Source organism: Cavia porcellus, unplaced genomic scaffold (assembly GCF_034190915.1).
Source record: "Cavia porcellus strain 051 isolate PalLab524CR breed Dunkin Hartley unplaced genomic scaffold, mCavPor4.1 scaffold_6, whole genome shotgun sequence".
Classification (NCBI taxonomy): domain Eukaryota; kingdom Metazoa; phylum Chordata; class Mammalia; order Rodentia; family Caviidae; genus Cavia; species Cavia porcellus.
The window spans coordinates 22,291,198-22,304,697 of NW_026947489.1; the positions used below are offsets into that span (position 1 = coordinate 22,291,198).

Sequence of the window (13,500 nt, forward strand, 5' to 3'; positions counted from 1 at the left end):
ATTGTTGAATCATAAAAATAAGCAGAGCACAGGCCCAGCACTCCAGAGCCACAGCCAGACAGGTGCACAGCACAGGCGATGCTTGCAGATGTCCTTGGTTGGAGGAGTCAGGTGTAGGTGAGGGCCTGGAGAGCAGCTGCTACTAATGAGAATGAGATCTCCTCCTGGGGTGAGAAAAGTGGTCTGAACTTAGTGGTAGTAGGGGCACAGCTCTATAAAAGTATTTTTAAAAGTTTTGCTAAACTGTACCCTATAAATGGGTGAACTGTATATGGATAAAGATTTTTAAAAAACCAACTCAATTCTACACTCCCTTGACTAAGGTTGTACTACGTAGATGTGTCACAGGTCTAGGGTGTCACATTTGGGCCATGTGAAAATGAAGCAAGAAAATTGGGGTCAACAGCTAGGTGTGGTGGTGCACACCTGTAATCCTAGCAGTCATGAGGCTGAGGCAAAAGTCACAAGTTCAAGGTCAGCCTCGGGTACACTGTGAGCTCAAGGTCAGTCTGGACTACATAGTGAGAGCCTGTCTCAAACAAACAAACAAACAAACAAACAAACAAACTCCAAAACAAAACAAAAAGAAAAAAACCAACCAACCAAAACAAAAACAGAAAAATGGAGTCAACTTGTGCTCAGTTTTAGAAACAGAAAATGGAGTCAACTTGTGCTTTGAGAACTGAGAAAGTTGTCATAGGCATGTTTTGCTATATAATTTATGTGAACTGAAAAATGAAGGCAGAATATTTTATGTAGGGAAGTAAATCTAACTGGCTGATTGGTTTGGCAATAAAAACTGGCTTTGTTAATTCTATCAGCCATTCCCCCGCTCTTTTCTTTGAGACAGGGTCTTGCTATGTAACCCAAACTGGCCTCAAACTGATGGCTAGCCTCCTGCCTCAGCCTCCCGAGTGCTGGGATTATAGGTGTGCACCACTACAGTCAGCTTCCATTATTTGAAAGAGCAAATCTACAGGCACAAAGTTTTGACAAAACTGTATTTAAAAGCTTATAAAAAGAAAAAAAAAAGGCCCATGGATTTAGCTCAGCAGCACAAGTGCTTGCCTGCCAAGCACAAGGTCATGAGTTCGATCCCTGGTACCGATAAAAAGGAAAAAGACAAAAAAAAAAAAAAAAAAAGAAAGAAAGGCATATCACACAATAAAAGCATTTATCCAACGCAATCATTCGGGAAAGTACATTGGCACTAATAGGATTTTGATTTCCTCAATTCTTTCAAATACACTGTTGTACAAACTTATATTGAAAGAGTAGCAAAATAATTCCCTGTTAGGTAAGTCCTATGACAGGGAATTTAGCTTGGTGGCATAAGCGCCTGCCTTGCAAGCACGTGGTCGTGAGTTCAATCTCCGGTACCGATTTAAGAAAAAGGTGGTGGTGGGGGGGGAGAATAAGTCCTAATAACGCTTTTTTTTTTTGCAGGGGGGAATCAACCTCAGAACCTTGCATTTATCAGGCAGGTGCTTATGCCATGGGTTATATCCCCAGTCCTTATAATGCTGTTTTTTAAGAATGTATTTTCTAGAAAAAGTAAAGTAAGTAACTAATGATCTTGTTTACTTTTCCAGTTAAATAGTTTCTAATTCTTTGCCTTCCATAAAGTTTGGAGGACCTAACTGAGATGTCAGCTGACAGATCATTAATGATTTTTGATGACATTACAATGTAGTTTTGGCATATACTTCAGAAAGAACTCAAATAACTGAGTGTTACTACTACAATAAAATGCATTCCCGCACTCCCTCTTCATTTGCACGTTTATGTAAGCAAGCAACATTTCTCAGTACTTACATCTTTTTTTAAAAAAAGCAATATGAACTGTTTTAAATTTTTTTTTTTTTTTGTCTTTTTCCTTTTTATCGGTACCAGGGATCGAACTCACGACCGCCTGCTTGCACGGCCAGCACTTATGCCGCTGAGCTAAATCCCCAGCCCCGAACTGTTTTAATTAATCTGTAGATATGAGAACTACAAAACGAAACGTTATATTTAATTGAGGCTTTTTTTTTTTTTGGTCATGGGGACTGAATGCAAGGCTCACTCATGCTCGAGAAATGCTCTACCAATGAGCTATCACCCCAGTCCTTTTTAAACTGTATTTTAAGACAATGGTTCTCTCCATTGCTCAGGCTGGCTTTGAACTTGTGTGATCTGCCTGCCTCAGCCTCTCAAGTAATTGGTAGAGCAACATTCTCATTTGAAATTTTTGCTTAAGAAGTATTTTTATATTCAAGCTGTTCCAATCAATTATGTGTAATTATTTTAATAACTCAAATTTAAAAGCCAAAATTTTTTTAGTTTTTTGAGAGAGGGCCTCACTTTGCAATTTAGGCTGACCTTGAACTCATGGCAATCATCCAGCCTTAGCCTCTCTAGTGCTGGGATTACAGGCATGTGCAATCACCACACCTGTCTTAAAAAACATTTAAAAATATATACTTTCTCTTATAGGTAAGTATTACAGAATAAACAAAAGGAATTCATGTTAAAAAAAAAATCACTTCAGGCATACTCTGGGAAGCTGAGGCAGGAGGATCAAAAGTTTGTGCCCAGCCTGGGCAGCTGAGTAACTTAGCAAGACTGTCTCAAAATAAAATGCAAAGAAAGGACTGAGAATATAACTCGGTGCACAGGCCCTGGGTTCAGTTCCCAGTTACACAGAGAAAGACACACAAATATCCAAAAAACAAAACAAAACAAACAAAAAATTACATATCCATAGGATAAAATTTTATGAAAAAATGCTAGAAAAATGTAAGTTCAAAGAGAAAAAGAATACTGTAAAATATCTGACCACTAAAGAGTTATCCCCATGCCGTTTTTTGGCAGCAGTAGGGACTGAACCCAGGGTAAGCTGCATCCCCGGTCACCTTACTCTCCGCCTTTTAATTCTGAGATAGGCTCTTGCTAAGTCACTATGTTGTCTAGGCTAGATGCAAATGTGTGATCTTTCTTCTTCAGCCTTCCAGCATCCTGGGACTACAGTCACATCTGGCTGCTAGGTAACTATTTTGTTTACAAATGTTGACATTTAGCACATACAACATTCTATTTAAACTCTTGTTGAAAAACTTTAGGTGCCAAGTTAAAAATGTGCAAGCAGTAGGTTTCCCTGACACTCTCAGGAGGTACCTGTAGCAAGAACTTGGGACAGTGGCTACCTCAGTGACCAATAGTTGTTCCTCAGATACCCCAAACACCACACATCTGAAATCCAATTCTTTGTCCATCCTCCGCTCCGGGAATATAGTAGTCACCTGGCCCAGAAACTGAGTAAACTTTGACTGGATCCATCTCCCTGGTCTGAATTGCGCCAATCTCATAGATTCTGCTCTGCCCATCTCCTGACCTTTTCTTCCTCAGTTCCTGACACCACCAATGCCACTGCCACCACCTCTCCTAGGGGAGTACAAGGGACTCCGCTCCTCCAACCTCATCCTCCCTACTCCGTCACTCTTTCACAGCCTGAGCTGACCCTTGAGCTCAGATCAAGCCACCTCCCAGCTGAAAGTGCTTGCAAGGAAGAGTCCAGACATCCACAACCATTACACGCAAGGCCCTGCGGTTGCCCTGAGCTGCCCATCTCTTCCGCTTCCACTTACCACTGGATAAGGCCATTCTTTGGTTTGACCTAGATGTTCACGCCTGTAACACCTTCAGTCCTGGATTTTTATTCCTTCCCTACTTACACACTATTCACCTAGCACTTTCACAAGTGCTGAGGATGTGGGGAAACTGCAGCACCTGCACGCTGCTGAAGGGCCTAGAAAATGATGCAGACACTTTGGGGACATTTTGACAGTTTTTCTTTTTCTTTCTCAGTATTGGGAATTGAACTGGGTATACCCTCAGCCTTTTTTTTGAGAAAGGGTATGACACTGTGCTCAACTTAGTTTAGTGGTTTTTCAAAAGGTTAATCACATAAATACTACATCCAGCGGTCCTACCCAAACATATATATGCATATAATGTGTACACAAATATGTAAGCAGTACCATTTGCATTTCCAAAACAAAGGAAATAACTCAAACATTCATCAGTGATGCATGGAAGAACAAAATGTAAACTAATATTCATAAAAATAGAGTATTACTTGGAAATTAAAAACGATTATGTTGAGAAGCTGAGGCAGGAGGATCATAAGTTCAAGGCCAGCCTAGAATATTCTATTGTGAGATTCTGCCTCAAAATAAAAAATAAATACAAAGGGCTACAGGTATAGTTCAGCAGTAGAGCACTTGCATATCATGAGCAAGGCCTGGGTTCACTGCCCACTACTAAAAAGAAAAAACAAATCAAAACAGAAGAGAAGGAGAAGGGAAGGGAACGAAGTAATGATACACATTATAATATGGATAAATCTTGAAACACGCTTACTGAAAGAAGTTAATCATAAAAGGCCACAGGATTGTATGATTCTATTTAAAGGCTGAGCATCCTTAGGCTGGAAATCTGAATTGTTTCAAAATTCAAAACCTTTGAGTCTCAATATGACACCAAAAGTGGAAAATTCCCACATGCCCTCATGTGATGAGCTGCAGTGAACATACAGGCATCCTACACATATTTATTGTCAGGCTTTTTGCATGTGAGGCATAAATGAATTTGGTATTTAGACTTGGATACCCTTCCCTAAGATATCTCATCATGTATCTACAAATATTTAAAAAGCTGATATGTCTGGCCTGGACACGAAATGTCCAGAACAGGGAAAAGTCTGTGGAGGCAGAAAGCGAGTGGTTGGTTGGTTGTCCGGGTGGAGGGGGAAAGGATTCACTGCTAATGGGGATGCAGTCTCTTAAGGAAGACAAAAATGTTCTAAAATTAGATAGTGGTGATAGTTATACAACCTTATGAACAAACTAAAAAACCCCAGTGAATTGCATATTTTAAATAGGCGAATTTTATGGTATGCAAATTCTACCTCAGCACAGCTGTTTGAACTATTCAAAAAGCCACACCTCCTACAATACTCGCTTCCCTTATAAATGCTATCTGACCCCTCCTCAAAAGTTATTGTTCCAGGCAGACTCAATACCTCTAATCACTTCTTCTTTCTCCAATCTGGAATGGTATTTAGAAAGTTCTCTCTCTGGTTTGTTTGTTTGTTTTTTAGTATTTAGAAAGTTATGGAGCCAAATTGTGTTGGGGTTTTAAGCCCTCACCAACACTTGTTAGGGTACAAATCTGTCCATTTTCCCCTCTGCCTCCCTCTTTTTTGCCCACCTTGTACTGAGGATTGAATCTAAAACCTTCACACTGAGCCACATTCCTTATCCTTTTAGAGTCAGGGTCTCATTAAAACATTAAATTGCCTGGACTGGGCTTGAATTTATGCTCATTCTACCTCAGTCTTCAAGAGTGACAGGGTTACACATGTACACTACCACACCTGCTTGTTTATGCCTCAGTTTCTTTATCTGTAGAATGGTATAAAGAAAAGCTTACCTACCTCCCAAGACTTGTGTGGATAACAGGTATAAAATGCCAAAAGCAGTGCCTGGGCTCAATATGAAGCATTACCTATTATTAGTGCATGGTCATAGCCACCTCCCTCTGCTTGTCTCTTTGGTCTCTTCCAGAGCATCATTGAATGCCCTCAAGGAGTGGCACAAAGCCTGTGTTATGAGGCTTGTTTGGATCTCACAAATACTATCACAGACAGGCAGGGGAGAGGAACATAGGGTCACAGCTCCAATTCTAGGAATGCCTGACTTCAGGTCCATGCACAGCAACAGCTGGGCAAATTTAATCCATACAAGGTCTACTGTCAGAAAAAGATCAAGAAACAGTATACCAGAAAGTGCTCCTTAAAATCTTCCACTGTATGGTTTATACTCACCCAAATGTAGAAGTATTAAATACAGTAAGGCGCCAACAGATACCCCAATTTACACATTTTACCCACATTTGCCAAAATCCCCCCATGTTTCATTTATTCATTCTTACTGAGTACCAGTTACATACAAGGCACTATGTGCTAGCTCCCTGATCTGTACGATTCTGCTTTCCCAGGCAGATCTTCTCCTTATGGGGTCTGTCTCCAAATAAGTATGCTCCCAGTTTACTCAAACAAAATCCTAAATCCTCAAAAATTCTTGCACTTGAGTACGATAATTAGTTCTATAAAAAAAAAAGCGCTATTAGCAACAAAATATTTTAGTAGGAGCCAAAAAACCTAGAGGCTGGAAGAATGCTTGAGTTCCTTCCTTTAGATCAGATAATTCAGAAGCTGCCAATTTAATCTGCAGTTATCTTAATTTCATGACCGCTTTCTTATGGAACTTTCAGTTCTGCTCATGATTTTGAGAGAGATACTGCTGTTATTTTTATTTCTTACAATATTTATAGGCATATCTTATCTTTCTTTCTTCTTTCCTTTCTGTTTCCCTCTCTCCCTCCCCCTTTCCATCCTTCCTTCTTCAGATAGAGTCTTGCTGTGTTGCCAGGGGAACTCCTAAGTTCATGCAATCATCCCACCTCAGCCTCCCGAGCAGCTGAGATCATAGGAGGTACCACTATGTCTTTATTTTCAAATGAACAAAAGTTGGGTTTCAAATATTCTGGAGATACTTTGTTCAGTCACTCTAGTACTGTATTTATCTCAAACTCAAACCAATGCTGATGAATCAGAAGGAATTGTGTGCTGTGTATGTGCATGCGTTGCAGTGCAGTGTTGGGAACTGAACCCAGGGCCTCATGTTTGCCAGATAAATGCTCTACCCATCATAAGCTTCATCCTCAGTCCTTTTTATTTTGAGAGACAGCCTTGCTAAGTTTCGCAGACTGGCCTCAAACTTGTTATCCTCTTGCCTCAGTCTCTCAAGCAGCTGAGAGTGGCATTTGCCACCATGCCTGGTGGAAAATAGATTTTAATTTTGGTACACAAACAGATGTTAAATAAATACCTGATCAATGCACCTACTAAAGACTACATCTCTCTAAAAACAGGTAGATACAAGATAACTAAAACCTAGATATATATGGGAATATGTTGTTTTACAGTAGTTTTTGTTCTGGAGTAATTATGGAAACGAAGACAGAGGGAAAAGCTGTCCTACATGGTTTCTGGACTGCTGTCAGCACTCTGGATATAATGAGGACTTCAGGAGAATGACAAAGCAGAGTTATCTGATCACGTCGTGAAGTATACTCTGTGCTACAGGGAAGCCAAAATAAGATAAAAGCTCATTTATTGTTGGAACTATACCAGGGTCAATAGGTAGTGTATGCAATTTATTCTTATTTTCAAAGTAGGTTCTGGGATAGAGTTTCAAATTTTGTAAGTGAAGAAAAGCCCTAGGGTCCTGGTTCTCGGAATTTGCTGCACACTGGAATACTTCAGGATTTTCAAAAAACACCCTGGCTCTCAGCCCCAGATATTTTCTTTTGGAACTCGTCTTGGGTATGAGCTGGACATTGAGAGTTTTAAAGCCTCTCAGGTGACTCCAATGTACAGCAACTCTGACTGCCTCGGGGCCTTTTAAATACCTCACTTCCAGCAACTTACACCTGCGGCCTGAGGATCTTCAACTGAGTCAGGATGTCCGTCTGTACCCTGGAATTGGCAGTGGCGGTCAGAGCCATCACTGGAACAGAAGGGAACTTCTGGCGGAGCATATTCATTCTTTTGTAATCTGGACGAAAATCATGTCCCCACTGTTACAAAAGAATATTTCTTTTCAGATTATTTGGATCTTCCTTATATAAATTATCAACTCTGGTCAATATATTAAAACCACTTTATTCTTCAGTGAAACAGTAGAACAGTTCACTCAATATGGATTTTCCTCAGTTACAAAAAGATCACATTACTGAAGGTATAAACTTACTGTTATCCCAAGAGGGTCAGGGCTGTAGCTCAGTGGTAAAGTGCTTGCCTATTATGCTTAAGGCACTTGGTTTGGGCTCCAGTCATCAAACAAACCAAAAAGACACCCCAATATATCAAGATGCAAAAGCAATATTTACCTGGCTCACACAATGTGCCTCATCAATAACAAAACGTGCCAAAAGCTTCCTTTCATACAGATTCTCCAGGATAGAAATTAGCCGGTTACTCGCACAAACCTAGACCAGAAACATCCGTGATATCTAAATGTATTACCTTAGTAATTTTGTTGTCTCTTAAGTTCCACTACAATTAGGCTGTGTTAAAAACATCTATATAAAACTGTTTCTTCTTACAGTCTACCAGCAAGAAAGCAGAGTAACAAACCTGACACTTTAGAATGTCTATTCATATTCAGTAAGCAGGTATGGATTAGGTCAGTGGCTATAAAATTTTATTCTGCCTTGATACATCTGAGGAACATCACATGTTTATATTGGTGACAGGATTAAACATATATATTGTGTATGTATGTCTGGGGGAAAATTATATATAAATTATATATATATATATATATATATATATATATATTCTATAAAAGTTAAGTAGAATGTATTTTATAGATTTGTCCATGACAGAGTCTAGAACCAATCACATCCAAATACTAACAAGTACACCTGGCACACACATCTTGACAGGAACATGGGGAAAGGGCACAGACATCAGTTTGATAACCTATCTGACTGGTCAAATCTAGGAAAGTTAGCAAAATACATAGTGATGGTGGAGGATGTAGCTCAGTGAGAGAGCACTTGCCTAGCATGTGTGAGGTCCTGGGTTCAATTTCCAGCACTGAGAAAAACAAATTATATATATATACTGTTTTTATTTATATAAATATATATAAGATCTATTACATAATAAAATATTTATATATGACAACCATTACACTGATATAAACAAATATAAGGGATAAAATGGAAAGATTTTCCTTATGGAAGAATAGCAACTAAATTAGGAGGAAAAAAATTGTAATTTGGCATCCATTACAGTAATTACTGACTTGGGAAAGCATCATCAACAGATGCTAAAATTTGTGAGTAAAACTTTGATGTCTAACAGGCTATTTGCATAGTCTCAAAGTATTCCCAAACTGAGTATTTACTACTTGCCAGGGTGGGGAAACAGACACTACGATGGGGAAATCTTCAAGTCTAAGGTAAGCCTTGGTCAGTTAACAGACACGGGGTCAGTTAACAGACACCACCAGGGGAAACAAGAGATAAACTCAAACTGAGGAACAGTTCTTAGAACTGGCCTTCACATTTCAAAAATGCCAAAACCACAAAAGACAAAAGGGAGCAACTGTTTACCTGAAAGGAGATTAATCTAGGTTTTTATAAAGGGCATTACTGGACAACTGGTTAAACTAGAAGACGGCTTATAGATTAAGGAACATTATCTTACCAATGTAATTTTCTGACCTTGGTAATTATACTAGTGTTATGTGTGAGGGTTCCATATTTTTAGAAAATGTACAGTGAGGGGCAGGGGATATAGCTCAGTAGCACACTGCCTCTCTGGCAAGTGCAAGATTCTAAGTTTGATTCGGAGAGGAGAGGGAGGTGAGGGGAGGGGAGGAGAGGAGAGGAGAGGAGAGGAGAGGAGAGGAGAGGAGAGGAGAGGAGAGGGGAGGGGAGGGGAGGGGAGGGGAGGGGAGGGGAGGGGAGGGGAGGGGAGGGGAGCCGAGCCGAGCCGAGCCGAGCCGAGCCGAGCCAAGCCAAGCAAAGAAAGAAAGAAAGAAAGAAAGAAAGAAAGAAAAAGAAAATAAATGCATAGTGAAATGTTTAGGGTTAAAAAGATATCACGGAGCCAGGGATTTAGCTCAGTGGCATAAGCCCCTGCCTGGCAAGTGGACAAGCGATTCCCGATACAAAAAAAAAAAAAATCATGCCTACAACTTTCAATCAAATATTTGAGAAAAATATAGAAAGAAATAACAAAATAATTATAATAAAAGGTCACCATTTGGGTGTTTCTGGGTGAAAGTTAATATGCTGTACTCAACTACTCTGTTGAAGTTTTAAAGGCATACATAGTCTAGGGGCCTTCAATATTATATTTAAAATAATCATAGAATACAAACCTTCTCTGGAGTAACATACAGAAGTTTTATAATTGGATCCTTTTTTGATAGCTGGAGGTAAATACTTGCAGCTTCAGAGTCAGTCTTATCACCTGTCAAATATGTAGCTGGAATCTAAGTGTAAAAGTAACACATTTAAATTTTATACATTTATCTGAGACAATTACCTTTTTCTTTAGGTTTTATAAATACTTTACAACTCATATATCAAACCTATCAAAGGAAACATACATCTCATAATCAATACATATATTTCTTTTTTTTTTTTTTGTCTTTTTCTTTTTTATCGGTACCGGGGATTGAACTCACAACCGCCTGCTTGCAAGGCAGGTGCTTATGCCGCTGGGCTAAATCCCCAGTCCCTAATACATATATTTCTAAAAAGCTTTAATCAGGCATAACTAAAAACATCCTTCCTATTATTTACTGCCTTTATTTTTTTGTTTTTGTATATAACATAAATATGAGTTTAGCAGACAAGAAATTCCAGTACTAACTCTGGCTGCATTTTTTTTTTTTTTTTTTTTTTTTTGTTTAGTGTGTTTTCTAGGTCTTAAGGCACAGTGACAGCAAGGAGGCCAGAACAGTGGTGTGTGGCTGTGCGGAAGTGCTTTGAAAACATTAGACCAGGGTCTTGCTGAGGTGTGGTGACTGATAACTCTGCAATCGATTCTGTTGATGACAACGTGAAGAATTTGGCAGAGCACAGCCATGTACTTCCCTAAACTGGCATGAGGAAAAAAGACCTGCATGTTGTCACAGACATGTGTATGCATTTTAAGACATAAGGGAAGGAGAACTATGCTGATCTGGTAGCAGCAAAAAAATTCCTTTGTAGTAATATAAAATTAATTAGGAAAATGTGAATGAAAAGTTCTTACTAAAATATACTCATAAAATGAGATCAAATTAGATGGTTATATATATGTGGATTTTCCAACACTTGTGCTTAACTGTACAACTTAACTGTTGTTACTCTCTCTCTCTCTTTTTTTTTTTTTTTTTTGTCTTTTTTGAGACGGGGTCTCACTACGCGGTTCAGACTGGCCTTGAGCTCACTTTGTAGCCCAGGCTGGTCTCGAACTCACAATGATCCTCCCACCTCAGCCTCCAGAGTGCTGGGATTACAGGCGTGCCCGGCTCAACTGTTGTTACTCTTATAATTCAAGAACTTACTTAAAAGTTACCTGAAGTACTGAAATGTAATTATTTCTAACACCCACTTTTATTAGTGTTTTTGTCTTACAACTAACTTACGTCCAATGAAGTCAACTTTTGGACCTGATCTACTATTAGCGATCTCAAGGGAGAAATGACAATAGTGACCCCAGGCAAAACACAAGCAGGAAGCTGATAACACAAACTTTTGCCACCTCCTGAAAGACAAAAGATAGAAAAACTCTGTTGGCTTCTAGCTTGAGAATATAAAGGTAAAAGATGCAAAAGAAATTACATATAATATTCAAAAAATGCATAGGCTACCAAGTATGTTGTCCATAGTGTTGACAATGTGCTATACTGAGTGACACAAACTAGGCAATTTCAATGTGTAAAAGTGATCTTTTAGAACATTTTACTATAGGCACATGCAACAGCAGAAGCAAGATTCAGAGCAAGAAATAAATGCAATGGAACTGCTTAAAAAGTTTACTTGGAATAGCTAAGCATAATAACTTTTTGATTTCTGGCAGTATAAAAGGCTTATAAAAACCATAATACTAACCTAAAATAATTACTTTTTATATAATGCATATATTTTTAAAGAGTTGGAATATAATGAAATATACAGTACTAAAAACTACTAAACCACAACCCAGCACCTCTCTAACTAGAGGCACTTTCAAAACCCCAGCCCCCTTGGCGCTGTGGTGGCACACACCAGCAGTCCCAGCACGTGGCAGGCTGAGTGGGAGGACTTCTAGGAGTTTAAGCATAGCCAGGACTACACAGCAAGAGCAGATCTCAAAAAACAAACAAACAAACAAGCAAGATGTCAGCTCTTTTTTTATTATTAGTATGAGCTTTCCAACACTGGGGTGAGAAGCTTGAACTCTCAGCACTCCTATTAGAGTAATGGTCCTAACCTCCTTTGAAATAAAGATAGGACTATGCTTGGCTGTCCAAACAAGATGAAGAAAAAATTTTGAAATGTTCTTGCCACGTAACCCTAATTCAAAAAGCCAAGACAGTGAGGACACATTTTTCTCCGTCTCCTTCAGTGCTGGGTACAGAACTCAAGGCCATATACATGCTAGACAAGTGCTCTATTACTCAGCTGTGCTGTCAGCTCCATGTGCACACTTCAGAGTAACTGAAATGATCATGCATTATTCAATTTTCAATTTCACTAGTTTAAAATGACAGAAGCTGGTATTAAGCAGTTTTTAGGACCTCAATTTTTTCTTTTAACTATTCATTACACTCTTTTTTTCACATGAATAGTAGGTAAATTCACTTTGCTATATATGTGGAAATGTCAAGGAAAGAACAGGATGTGAAGAATAAAAAGAAGTGCTCTAACACATAATTAGCTATTTGTATGGAGACATGCCATTTACCCTTTAACAGACATTAATTTTAACATCCGCAACATGCGTTATGTAAATGGTTAAAGAATTTTTTTTTTTTTGGTCTAAAATAAACCTTATTTTGAATCGTTACATATGTATCAGTTAAGAAGCTGAAACTGGGGTGGGGACCTTTAAAATGCCAGGATCCTTCCAGTATAGAGTTTTCAAGGGTTAAACCAGGATTGAAACAAAGATATAGAATGATCAATGAGTTAATAAAATTTGAAGGGTTGATTAAGTCAATATTATCTTAATTTTAAAGTGAGCTGGAAAAAAATTCAGATGCCAAGTCAACATTATGTAATAATGATGGCAATATCTGACTTGCTAAAACAAAAGATAGAGAGAGGGCTAATGGTACTAACATTTCAGATTTTCCTTTGTTTTATCCTAATTGCTTATTTAATATTCTTATATACAAAAACTGTTATATGGATTACTATAAATTAGCAGTGTTACAAGCTTTACTGGCAGAGTAAAATCTTTTTTCTGCTTGTTGCTTTAATTTTTTTCAATCAGATTTTATGGGTACATTTTAGATATACAGAGATCACATTCATCAGCAGAGTGAAAAGTCTTAGACTCTTCAAAATAGGGGGGAAGGCCAGGGATACAGCTCAGTGGCACACGTGAGGGGGCCTGGCAAGTGCAAGGTCCCGAGTTCAATTCCCAGTACTAAAAAAAAAAAAAAAAAGTGGGGGACAAGAAGGCACACAGAACACTTTATAGTCACATCTCCACTGCAGACGAAGAGGAAATGGGTGGAGGTAAAGTGTCTTGTCTGAGGTCATATGGCTCAGCAGAAACAAGGCTGCCCTTCAAGCCCACGCTATTACTCTGCAGCCCTTGATTTCTACCACCAGTTACCACTAGACTATATTTTAAAAACTTAGAAACCATCAGGGCCTCTGATAATGATTTTTTTGTTG

General features: G+C 38.7%; 1 protein-coding gene across 3 annotated transcripts in view; it reads right to left on the reverse strand.

Moving 5' to 3' along the window:
* The window catches only part of Blm (BLM RecQ like helicase), an 81,088-nt gene that overhangs the window by 26,938 nt on the left and 40,650 nt on the right, over positions 1-13,500 (reverse strand). For all 3 annotated transcript variants that reach the window (XM_003475754.5, XM_063250067.1, XM_063250068.1), the window contains exons 9-12: positions 11,259-11,377; positions 10,002-10,115; positions 7,996-8,094; positions 7,535-7,683 (exon numbers count right to left, since the gene is read on the reverse strand). In XM_003475754.5, coding sequence (XP_003475802.1) covers positions 7,535-7,683; positions 7,996-8,094; positions 10,002-10,115; positions 11,259-11,377 — 481 coding nt within the window. The remainder of the gene's footprint in view (positions 1-7,534; positions 7,684-7,995; positions 8,095-10,001; positions 10,116-11,258; positions 11,378-13,500) is intronic.